The sequence below is a fragment of the Megascapheus bottae genome, chromosome 18 (genome assembly GCF_031878675.1).
Source record: "Megascapheus bottae isolate mThoBot1 chromosome 18, mThoBot2.hap1, whole genome shotgun sequence".
Classification (NCBI taxonomy): Eukaryota; Metazoa; Chordata; class Mammalia; order Rodentia; family Geomyidae; genus Megascapheus; species Megascapheus bottae.
In genome coordinates this window covers 19,766,673-19,779,763 of record NC_143526.1, presented here as the reverse complement: position 1 = coordinate 19,779,763, position 13,091 = coordinate 19,766,673, and the positions used below count along the sequence as shown (strand labels likewise).

At 37.6% G+C, this 13,091-nt stretch overlaps 1 protein-coding gene across 1 annotated transcript in view; it reads left to right on the top strand.

The window, feature by feature from the left end:
- Sptlc3 (serine palmitoyltransferase long chain base subunit 3) overlaps window positions 1-13,091 on the top strand; it is a 98,400-nt gene that overhangs the window by 38,989 nt on the left and 46,320 nt on the right. The window contains exons 4-7 of the mRNA XM_090352785.1: window positions 1,870-2,024; window positions 2,681-2,820; window positions 9,963-10,087; window positions 10,536-10,629. Of these exons, the coding sequence (XP_090208911.1) occupies window positions 1,870-2,024; window positions 2,681-2,820; window positions 9,963-10,087; window positions 10,536-10,629 (514 nt within the window). The remainder of the gene's footprint in view (window positions 1-1,869; window positions 2,025-2,680; window positions 2,821-9,962; window positions 10,088-10,535; window positions 10,630-13,091) is intronic.

Sequence of the window (13,091 nt, the reverse complement as noted above, 5' to 3'; positions counted from 1 at the left end):
GCTGGGAGTTTGGTTAAAGTACTTGCCTAGCATGCACGAAGACCCGGGTTCAATTCCTTGGTACCACATACATAGAAAAAAGCCAGAAGTGGTGCTGAGGCTCAAGTGGTAGAGCTCTAGCCTTGAGAAAGTCCAAGGACAGTGCTCAGGCCCTGAGCTCAAGCCCAGGACTGGCAAAAAAAAAATGAATGGTTGATCCGGTCTCAACAGTGGTCTTTTTTCCTGTAAGAACATAAATGGATCATATAATTGTTGTAAGCTTGTAGCTTTAAATAACAATAAAATGAAACACAGCTATTTAAGTAAGATGCATTTTACAACACACTTTCAAACATGATTAGCAGAGTTTCAAATTCACATGATCTTTGTATGTGAGGATGAATGTTCATTTTGACAGAAGATCATAATTTCCTTTATTAGAGTGCCAAAGGATGAAATGACAAAAGATTGGATGAATCCACTTGCCCCTCTCTGTAGGTTTTTCCTCTGGGATTGACAGGGACAAACGAGTAGGAAAATCAGTAGTATAAGACCATCTATAACATGAGTGGGTGGGGTGGGAGGCGGGAAAGTGGGAGAAAAACATGGGAAAGGGTAACAGTGTTTAAGATGTATATCACCCCAACAATAAAATTAAAAAAGAATGTTAGAAAAGACCATCTATAGAAAGCTTTCCTATGCTCCTCATTCTTGGGGAAATCAGTTCCAAAATTTATAAGGAAAACAAGAGAGATCAGAGAGGATGGGAGGGAAAGATGTGAAAACTCATGCCCAATTATTTAGTGCCTCCAGACGACCTACAAAATAATATCTGAGCTCTCCTAAACTGCTTAAATCTCCTGCCCTCTTCAACAAGGTGATAGTACAATCTCATCTATACCACAAGGAGGAGTTAGGAATAGCATAAGAGCAGTAATCAAAAGCCAGATCAACAGAGACCTTGACTTTTACTTGAAGGTGACTTAAAGATTTTTTTTGTTCTTACTCATGTTTCTAAGCAAAGCTCATACATGCTAAGTACTCTTCTCGAGCTTCCCTGCTTATAGTAACCTCATTCTGCTTTGTGTTACCTCTGTAATCATCCATCAGAAGGCCTTCCATATTCCTCAACAAAATCAGACACTCTCCCCTTCTGATGCCATGAGTGCCTGGAGCATTTGACTTATGACCTGTGTTAGAGCTTTTACATTTGCTGCTTAGAATTCTCTTTCACCAAGTGATACAAGATGTGCCTGTGTATGCCTCAGCTGGATCACACAGTCCCGTTACCTCCCATGCCAGAAAAGCTTTGTGCTTGCCAAGTTTGCCAGCTCAGTTCTAGACTTTCAGCCATATGAGAAAAGTTTTGCAAATGAGACCATTTTTTGCTTCCTCAAATCAATGCCAACTTTCTCATGTCTAATAGGAGCTTCCTGTATAGCTCCAGGTCGGCCACACTGCTGAATATATATGATGGATGGCGATGTTTCTGCTAAAAAAAATAAAAGTGAAGAGCAAATTATCATCTCCATTATTTTTTTCCAACTCAACTACTTGGGGATAAAAACGTGTCATTCACCTTCTTCTGGAATTTCCCTTTCTTATGAACATTAGAATCTTCATCACTTGTTTTGCTACACCCAGATAATGTGTTGTCACCTTTGTTACCTATGTTTATCACCTTTATACACACACACACACACACACACACACACACACTCAAAGAAGAGTAAGGTAATTAGGGATGGAAGCCTCACAGTATTATTTATGAACCCCATCCATTCCTTCACCTTTTTTGCAGCATTCTTGAAGTCTTCTCTTGGCATTCAAGGGTAAATAAATAAATGAGCAACCAAGACCAAAGCTAACTTTCCACCTCTGCTTCAACAGGATTTTGTGCCACTGTATCAAGAATTTGAGAGTTTTTTTAAGCGAAACCTGTACATGCGAATCAGAGATAACTGGAACCGGCCCATTTGCAGTGAACCAGGGACTTATTTTGACCTGCTGGAGAGAGTGTCCGATGACTATAACTGGACATTCAGGTGAGGCATCTACCTGGAGAGGAGTGGAGGGGCGGGGATTAGTCGCTTCAGGGAAATTCTTGCATAGCCATTAAGGTACAGATATGATGGAACTCTGGCATGGAAGATGCGGATTTCCCATCACGCATCTCTTTGAGAAACTCATGATGCCTGTGTGAAAGTCACATTAATTAAGTTGCTAAAATGGCTCATTTATATGGTACAGTGAGATGTGTGTGTGTGTGTGTGTGTGTGTGTGTGTGTGTGTGTGTGTGTGTGTGTCCGAAGATTCAGCACACACCATTGAGGAGCCTTCCTGAACTCTCTGGAAAAATCCTACCTTTCTCTTCCTTGATGAAGATAATAATGAAAACAGCGTTCCTTTAGAAGGCTGGTGTGGGGCTTTAAGCTAGAGTGCGCGCCATGAAAGCAATTGCTTCAGGAACCTCGGTGCCAACAGGGCATGATCCAGGCTACCTTTCTTCCTGTGCCCTGATCCAATACAGTATGGGTTACCCTCTTCTAACAGCAAGCAGGCCATTTTATGCTGGAAACACTATAAGTTAGAAAAAGGGAAAGGAGATTATATGACTGGGGCCACACCTGGGGCCTCTGGAAGCCTAGGAAGAATGTTAAATGAGAGAGATCGTGTCATTCACTTCCATGTTTCCATGCAGGTTCACTGGAAGAATCCTCAAAAATGTCATCAACATGGGCTCCTACAACTTCCTTGGCCTCACAAGCAGTTACATTGAGCAAGTAAAGGATGTGTTAGATAAGTACGGTGCCGGAGTGGCCAGCACCAGAAATGAAATGGGTAGGTCTGTTCAGTAATCTGGTATTTTTCTCTAGGTAGTGCTCAGAGTCCTGGTAATGACTGTCAGAAACTTGGAAAAGAAAAGGGGATAGGAAAGTCTTTTGAAAATGTCCAAACTCTGTGCTGTTGCCAGGCAGTTTATTAATTCACTCCTTAAGTCTCTATTGCATAACACTGCATCTCTGCGGACCATACTTCTAAGCCAACCAGCTGCTATGCCTTTTAAAGCAGGACATTTTAATGCGTTTTTACCCAATTTTCCGAGTCACCTTTATTACTGGTGAACATGATCTTATTTTGTATGGCTACGTGGCCTGCCTCTGCTTTTCAAACGTCAGCTTCATAAGTAGGATTGGCCTTGTGGAATATTGGGTTGAATGAATAAATAAATGAATAGGAAGATAGAGCAGTGTGACTATTTCCCTTTAGAAACAAAAATCATTTTTAATACAAAGGAATAAAATTTGTAAGAAGGAAGCTTCCATTCTTCTCCACTTGAGGGAGGGAAAAAAAAATAGGCTAAGGATATGGCTCAAGTGACAGAGAGCCTGGTTAGCAAGCATGAAGTTCCTGAATTCAAACCACGATACCTCCCCCTAAAAATAATGATTTGTAACATAAGTAATCATCTTGACAGGACATGCAAGAATCAGGAATGACATATTTCTAAAAGGCATTAATTGGGAGGAATTTAAATAACTCTTATAAAGCTTGTGCTTTCTGGTCTTAAGAAACCGTGTAGTGATTCCAAAGGATTCAAAATGTACTTTCCTACTAACTGGTGGAGTACACTTGGATTTAAGCACCTAAATTCATAATGCATTGGAATTTAAAAATATACTACTACTAAATTCAAATTACTCCAGTGGAGAAGTCCTAAACGGGCATCTATCTCCTTTCGGCAGCCACTAGAGTTCAGTCAAGTGAGCAAAAGAAAGTCAAGCCAGTGGAATGAAAGGAATGTAACCTGATAAACCTTGCCCGTAGAAACAAGGTCAAAACGGAGCTGAGAATTTAGCAAAGCGAAAACATAAATAACCGGAAACAATGTTCTGTTCTCTATCTTAGCAGGCAACTAGAAGATGAGGACAAATAATTAAGGAAGGTTTTGATTGTATTGCACAGGCTCATAGCCTTGCAGAATAAAGTTTTTATATTCTGAACAGGAAAAAGTGATATGACCATTTCGCATCACGGACTTTAAAAATACCTTAGATGCTTTTTAAAAAAAAAATTTATCTCATGCTGATGTTTTAATTACAATTTTCCCAGATTTTACCTGTCTCTTTCAAACTTTATGATGTTTATGCGAAGTTAGCGGCAGCAGTCAACCATTTTTTTCCCATTACTTTGTCCCAGGGCTGTGTGGATGGTTTTACTATTAGCAGATTCTAGTTCTAACAGCTTATCAAAGACCTTTAACTTTGTGTAATGCAAATATCCTATGTGACAGGGATATGGATTTGTAAATGAAAAATGGTAAATAAGTAATAGAAAATCCATGAAGCAAGTTTGCTTTGATCATTGAATGCGTAGGGCTTGTCCAGATTTCCGAATCTAAAAAAGGCTTAAATTCAAGCCAGCCATAAAGAAAGGTTTTCTTTCATTCCTCTTCTTTTTTCAAGTGTTACTCCATAAGGGTTAGAGTTTCTTGTTCTTCCTTTCCCTGAACACCCAAGGATGAAAATGGATATGTAATAATGGCATATTATTTGCCGACAAATTTGCCATGTTGTGTATGGCAGTCATTTCTGCTGCCATAATTCTTCCGGAACTCTTAATCATACATTCTTATCTAACAAAACAAACTCAAGGGATGCTACTAAGTCTTGTGACAATAAAAGCTCATCTGACCTTGAAAAGGAAAGCTCTGTACTTGATTCTCACTAGGGATGCTCATACATCTGCCTAGCACACATATCTAAATAGCTATTTGAGAGCATTCCTCTCAACCATAATTGCAATTTTAAAAGAGGTAGCCTCCAACATTCTCATTTCTCAAATCATCAGAATGGCATATTGTCTTGTAAGTGAATCTATACAAGTGGATGTGCTAGGAAATACCTTTCTATTCTAAAGGTTTCCAGTGTGATTGTTTTTCATGTTAGCAGTGATATGAGACATGTATTCTGCTTTCAGTTTGAGAGCACGTACCCTAGTCCAGCCCCACAACGTGCCTTCCTGTCATATTCTCTGTTATTGCTTCATTCACATTAGCAAAGATCCTCCTGTATTCTTCCCTCAAAGATGTACTTATCTATATCTAGAGAATTTAGATCATGTTCCCTTAAGCTTTTGAAGAAAAGACCATGCTGAATTTTATACATGTCTAAATTAAGCATATTTTAAATAAATAACACCAATATGTCCTTCAGTTTCTTTTGGAATTGAATAGTTTTAAGAAATTTCCACCAAGCAGAAATATTACATTTTTTAAATAAAGGGATTTTAATGAACACGTTTTCATGTAAACCTGTAAACCAATACTCAGTATAAAGCAGTATATTAGGTTAAATAAGCTATAAGTATTCCTACTCAATTTAATTTGCAAAGCAAAACTCTCTTCATAGTGTTATATTCTCTCTCATCAAACTATTTCACATTTGGATTAAAGAAATTCCATTAATTTATATCAAATCTCTTCATTTGGCCTACAGTGTTTGTAAAGAGAAGGGGACTTTCAGAGGAATTATCTGCATATGACATAAATATAATAATAGCAGGGTGATGTGTTGAAAGGTGAAACAAGTTGAGTCACAGACATTTGGAATTTGTAGATTATCTCTCTCCTCCCCTACCCCAAAGAGGATTCAGATGAAATACATAAAATCCAGGCACTTTTAATGAGTTGGCAATTAGGGTTTCTACAGTGAGGACATATAAGAAATCAAAACTAGACACTAAGGAGTCCTCATACAGCTGATAGCTGTATATCTAGCAATAACTTAAATGAATGGTTGCTAAGTGAATCCAGGTGTTCACTGGTCTTTGTAGTTCTTTCAGGTTAATAATCATTTTCATAGTTTCCCATGATTAGAAATAATAAAAATAAGAATAATAATTTGTGATCCATGAAAAACCTCCAAAATTAAAATTTCAGTATTCATAAATAGAGTGTAATTGGAACACAGACAGACTTGTGTTTTTGTGCATTTTCTACAACAGCAGAACCTTTACTGTGGCAGAGTTGAACAGTGAAGTGAAACAAAGAGGAAAGCATGGTGCCTAAAAGCCTTAGAGAAATGATCAATGGCTCATTTAGGCAAGAGGTATGAAGTTGGCATGAGTTCAAGGATACTCCAGTTCAATGAAAGTGGCATAGATGTGGTCTGATAGCCAGAGCACACTTCATAAAGAGATGAGATAGCTGGCAGATCCTTATGGTAAATGATGGGCTGTTCTTAGACTATCTACAAATAGTCCATAAACAAGACATTTTGGACCTCAAGAGACCACAGTCACAGCTTGGAAAGTAGTCATTACCCATGCCCTAGAGGAAGAATTGGCAATTGTGAAAAGGTCTCGATGTCAATATGTCAGCAATCTCTGCTTTCTAACCAACGAGCCAGTCAGACTCAATAATTCCAGCACATGTAGTCCATAAGCCGAATCTTGGTAATTTGTCATGAATTTAATTTTTATTGATTTGACTGATGGCAACAAACCAGGATTTGATACAAGTAAGCTGGCAAAAGAATTCCTCCAGTACATGTTTATTCTTCATTTCAGAAAGATTTTAGGTATCTTCATTGGATAAATAAACCACTAAAAGAAGAAGAATCAACACATGCATAAAAGCACTGTGTTAATCCACAGTCACTAAACAATTTGTGCTTGTTAGTGAATTCGGGAATTAAAATATCATCAAGAGGAATAGAAATAAAAATTACTTCTTTCTATGTATTTGTACCTTCAGCTAGTATTTTAACTATACTTCATTGGGATTTAAAATTTTCAATATTCCTATACCCAAGACAATGTTTTAAATGTAATATAATTTGTAAAATTATCAATAACCGCAACTTACCATACATAAGGGAGTTATACATAAGGGAGTTATAGCCTGAAGGTAAGAAGAAAAGTTATCTCTTTTGTTTTCCCAAGCTATTTCTCTATTTTTTGAATATTTTATATCCAATGACTTTTAACAGTTCTATGAGGGGATGAGATGTGATTCTTGGTGGTATGTCCACACATGTGAAAATGGTCTCACAGTCAATTTTACAGTTTTGTTTTTAATACAAAAGTAAGAAAAGAAATGTATCACTTAACTACAGAAGAACTATATTTAAGGAGTATTATTATTCCTTGAAGAATCTCACTTCATCCCAGACCAGCCAAGACTAACTCTCAAAGATAAGGTTTTCTAATGACAAATACGTCAAACCCTCCCACAAATCTCTCATTTGTTTCCTATGAATATAAGTGGAGGCATCTCATGACAGTGAGATCTTGGAAATATTGTATGCTAAATGATCATAAGGTCCTAGATGCAAGACCACATATAACTTAGCTATGAGATAGATGATCCTTCCCCCCCCACACACAAAATAGCCTATTTAAAAGTCACTTTTTTTATGCTACCTTGATCCAGAAAAGGGCTGGTGTCTGGAGAAATCAGATTGAAACCTGCATTTCCCTCTCTCTTCTTCTTAAATCAAATGGCAAGACCATTCAAAGGGTCTACTTCTTATGACTGCTTACCATTTTAATTGAAAATGCATCTCATCCCTGAGATATGGCAAATTACAAAGGTCTCTAGGCATTCACACAGTGAGACCAAAGGAGGATATTCTTGGGAAAGGTTGACAGAGGCACAGTAGCTATGAGCATCAGATCATATAAAATATTTATCAACAATAAAAATAATATTTATCAACATGAACTCCAGGAAGTAGAAACAAGAGGTTTTATCTTCTTCTCCATTGCTGTTTTTGCTTTCATTTCCTTTTGTCTTACATGTTCAACTATTGATCTTCACAAGGAAGGAGAGGGCACCATATCTAAAATACATCAATAGCTCAAAAAATTGAATCACTCCAAAATGAATCCCAAAGTAACAAGCATCCCATTAAAAGATGGGCCAAAGAATTAAAGAGTTTTCTCTGAAAAAAAAACAAAAATGTCCTATAGACACATGAAGAAATGCTCGACATCTCTGGTCATAAAAGAAATGCAAATCAAAACAACTCTAAGATTCCACCTCACTCTAGTTAGAATGGCCAGGATCAAGAAAACTAATAACAACAGATGCTGGAGGGAATGTGGCCAGGAGGGATCACTACTACACTGTTGGTGGGAGTGCAAACTCATTCATCCACTATGGAAAGCAGTATGGCAGTTCCTCAAAAGACTAAACATAGAGCTCCCTTATGACCCAGCAATTCCACTACTAGGCATTTACCCAATCATCCAAAAACAAAGATATACTAAATCCACTAGCACAACAATGTTCATTGCAGCACTATTTACCATAGCAAAGATATGGAACCAACCCAGATGTCCCTCAGTTGATGAGTGGATCAACAAGTTGTGGTATTTATACACAATGGAATTCTATGCTGCTGTCAGAAAGAACAACATCTCCCCATTTGTAAGGAAATGGAAAGACTTAGTATGGGAAATAACAAGAGGCTTCAAAAGGCCGTCAGTAACTTACAGCTGGAGGCTAGTGGGCTGTTGGTAATAGACTGGGGCCAGAATACCCAGTCTCTTCAGGCTGGTAAAGAGGTTGGTGGCCTCTTTACAACCTAATCTTAGGACTATTTCTTTGGGAGCACATTTTCTTCTAGGCACAAAATATTAACTTTAAATCCTCCCAACCACAATGTCTCACAGTAAGGCTAAACATGCCAGCAATATTTCAGTCACTTCAATCTCAGTATTAGCCTCAACATCTGTGGTTACTCCATCTCTTCATTTGTGTCTTCTTGTCCCTACAGCATCACATTCTAATTTCTACCTCCCATACTCACACACAAACCCTGCCACTCGGCCCTTCCCTAAAGAATCTTCCTCTTTCATTTGTGTCAAAGTGTTCAGGTTTTTTTTTTAATTCTGCATATGAAAGAAGACATTCAATGTTTGTCTTCCTGAGTCTGGATAATTTCACTTAACATCAGACCACCAGTCCCATCCATATAGCTGCAAATAACATAACTTCATTCTTCTTTATGGCTGAATGATATACATGTATGTGTATTTGCTCATTCATCTGTTGTTAGGCAGCCAGGCTGATTTACTTATGGTGTGCAGTTGTCTTCATAAACTTAGGTTCTTTCGTGTCTAGGCCAAAGCGTAGTATAATTGGCTTATATGGTGGTTCTATAATTAGTATTTGGAAGAAGCTCTGTATTGATTTCCCTAGTGGCACAACCAGCTTTATATTTTTACCAATACTGAGAATTCTCACCTACATCTTTGCCAGAATTTTTCTCCTTGATGGTTGCCATTCAGATTGGAGTGAGATGAAATTTCAATGTTGTTTTGATTTTCATTCCTTTATGTATATGGATATTAAACATTCATGTATTTGTGGTAGGCCATTGATACTTCCTCTGAGAACTATCTGTTGTTATCTACTAATTAATTAGATGATTTATTCTTTTTGTATGCAATTTTTGAGCACTTTTTACGTACTAGATTCTAATTCCTTGTTAGATAAATAACTGGAAAAGGTCTATTTGTTACATCTTGTCACTAAAAGGTCTTGGGGCCAGAACTTGAGGCCAGGGCATTGTCTCAGTTCTTTTGTTCAAGGCTAGTGTTCTACCACTTTGAGCTACAGCACCACTTCTGGTTTCAAGTAGTCTTATGGGGACTTTTCTGCCCTCTTTGAACTGCAATCCTTAAATCTCAGCCCCCTGAGTTAGCTAGGATTACAGGCATGAGCCACCAGCGAGTGCCCAGTTATTTGTGAAATCTTTAAGGTTTTTTTCCCCAGCAAGAAATATAGCCTGCATTATTATGGGCCTAAGATTGAATGAGATATTCTAAATATCATGTTTGGCACAATATCTAGTACATCTCAGAGTTAAATTTTACTAGTAGCTGTAGAAGTCATCAAATTAATTTACTTGTGTTTAAGTTGGGAAACCTTTGAGAGCCTTGTAATTTATTTAATCACATATTATTTTGTGCAGGTACCATGGAAAAGCACAAGGAGTTGGAAGCACTTCTGGCTAAGTTTCTTGATGTAGAAGACGCAATGATCTTTGGGATGGGATTTGCAACTAATGCAGCAACTATCCCTGCACTAGTTGAAAAGGTGAGCATTTTTCACATCAATGCCTTTTATTGTGTTATTCATAGGAATTGCAAGTTTGAGTACATCTTCTCAGATTAAGCAAAAATTTTAAAAACCTGTGTGAGCTTGAGCCTGTGAATTTTGGTTCTGATGAGATCAAATCAATCAATCCAATCAATAAAAGTGATCAGTCAGTTAGACCCTTGCCAGTGCTTACCCAAAACTTTTGATAAACTTCTCTGCTGAAAACAACCTGCAAATATTCTAATGAAGATAGAATCAGTTTCCATCCCCAGAAGCTAACTACTGTCTATGATTGTATCCATATTCTCACCAGCTCAAACTCGGGGCCTTTTAAAATTTAAGGAAGTTTTACAAAACCTCAGTCAAAGTTTTCAAGTTTGTTCTCCTTCCCATTTCTTTCATGTCATTCATTGGCCTGTGTCCTGTGAATTTGTTTTCTTCACAGGGATGTCTCATTTTAAGTGATGAATTAAACCATGCTTCTATGATCTTGGGGTCCCGGCTCTCAGGAGCAACCATAAGATGCTTCAAACACAACAGTAAGTATCATTGTGTTTTTCCAACATGGATTGCCTTGCTACTAGAAGAAAAGAAAGATCATGGAGGTGTACATTCTTGCTCTTCCAACTGGCAGCTTATCCTAAAGAAACAGTTACATTTATGATCCCTGCTGGCATATTAACCTATAGTGACCATGGAACTAGTGGTTGAGGTGTACTAAACCTCCAGATTACCAACTGTCACCCAGACACATTAAGCCCACAATGAGTGTTCTTATGAGGAGGCTTCAGGAGGCAGGAGTGATTCACTCTGAGCTGTCATTTAATTATCAGATGTGCTAGCACTCTCCCCTTCCTTATAACTCTACCTTGGGAAAGTTGGAAAAGTTGTTTAAGCTGTGTGTTCTGGGAAGGTGAAGAATTAGCCTGTATAACACCTCCTTTCACCAACCTCATCAAAAGAACACTTCTCCAAATGATCTAGTTCAACTACATTAAGGTAGACTACAGGTTGCACAGAAAGTGTGAGGAGGATAAAAGGTGGCCTTTCTTCTCTGAGAAAGCACTTTAAAAGAAATAGGTATGATGAGCACCTGAACTCAGCTCTGCCCTAAATATTGTATTTGGTCTAAATTCTTTAGTCCGAGTAATTCAATCATGGATTAAAGTGTAGCAGGTCATGATGACATCAGAGAGTGGTGAAAAGCAAAAGGGTCTGGCTACAGTACCTTTGCATACACACAAGAAGAGCTACAAGAAATATAGCAATGGCAAATGTTAACAAGGATATGAAGCAACTAGAATGCCCATCCATTGCTGGAGCTATGGAAAAAGATGCAGTGTTTTCAGAATGTTCTTTGGCAGCCTTACAAAGTTAAACATGTGCCAATGCTTATGACCTACATATTCTACACCAAATATTGCCATAGGAAAAATGAGACTTATGTAGGAATATTGAGATTTATTTTATTAATAATACACAAACACTGGAAACAGTTTGAATGTCTAGAAAAACACATGGAATGCCAAGCACATTAGTAAAGAAACAAGCACTGCACAACGTGAATGTGTCTCCAGGAGAAAAATTTTGAAAGGAGTAAACTAGGCATGAAAGAGTATACAACTCTGAGTTCACTGCTAGTAAATAACATGTGAGTTCATTGCTAGCAATCAGACAAAAACAGTTTATGTTTTCTGGTTGTTGGGGAGACAGTTGGTGGGAGGATGCATAAAAGAAGTTTGGGGTGATGGAAAGATGTGGCATTTAAGTTGAAGTGGTGTTTGAATTATCTTTTTTTAACTTTAAGTTAAAATTTTAAATTTAAACAGCTGTACAAACAAGTTACCATTCAACAAATTCATTTATGAGTATAATGCAGCTTAACCAATGTCTCTCCTGTCATCACTCTTCCCCATCTCTTCCAACCCAACCACTCACCTCAATTTTCTTAATCGCCAAGGCTACATATGAAATATATGACTGCTTCCTTACCTCTTCCTCTCATACACCTTGACCACTCCTTTTAGGTGCCGGTGTCCTGATATTCATTTTGTTGGACTGTGAATTTGTGTTTGTAAGGAATTAGAGCATTTGAAGTCTCCCCTGCAAATACCATACTTCAGTTAATACACTTGTGTACACTTGCATACAACCCTGTGTTTACTTGTAATTTATAAATTAGTTCACACTGCCAAAGATGGAAGAAAACATGCATCCTTTGTCTCTCTCGACTTCACTTTATCTAGCATAATATTTTCATGGTCTATCCATTTCTTTACAAACGATGAAGAACTACTCTGGGCACAAGGATCATCCCGCGAGAACATCCAGACCTCTGGGAAAGTCCACCAAAAGGTCTTCTCAAAGAAGCTCACCATTTGGGTCAGGAGAAACATGAGTTAAAGGGCATCCTGAGCTACATAGTAAAATCCTGTATCAAAAAGAAAAAAAAAATCCTACAATAACCCTATCGTGTAAACGCATGAATTTGTTGATTTACAAAACAATCCAATAGTCTCTGGGTCTTCAAAATCTTGGAATTCTTATCTTAAAAAGGACTGGAAATTTAGCTCACTTGGGCTAATTTCTATTAGGATGGCATTGAAGTCATCATCATGTGCCATTTGTGTTAATTTTTTTTTAATTCCGAGTCCTAGAAGCAAAAATGTTCTTTAAACCTCAATACTGTGTCCATTCAGTGACTAGCAGCCTGCACTGTACATTATAGAAAAGAGAAACTGCTTTCTCCTATCACTTGGGTTCAATTCAACACAACAAGTACAAACAAGGTTTCACTACAGGTTAAAAAAATTTAAGAGTCCTGAGAATTTTCAGTTGGGTTTTGTTAACCCTGCTGCCACCTAGTGGCTTTTTATATGTACAAGTATACATATAGCATTCCTAAAATATGCTCTTGTCAACATCTCTTTGAAAAAAAACAAACACAGTTAATTAGGGAAATAATTATTGCCACCAAGAAGGAATTATTTTTTCTAGCAAT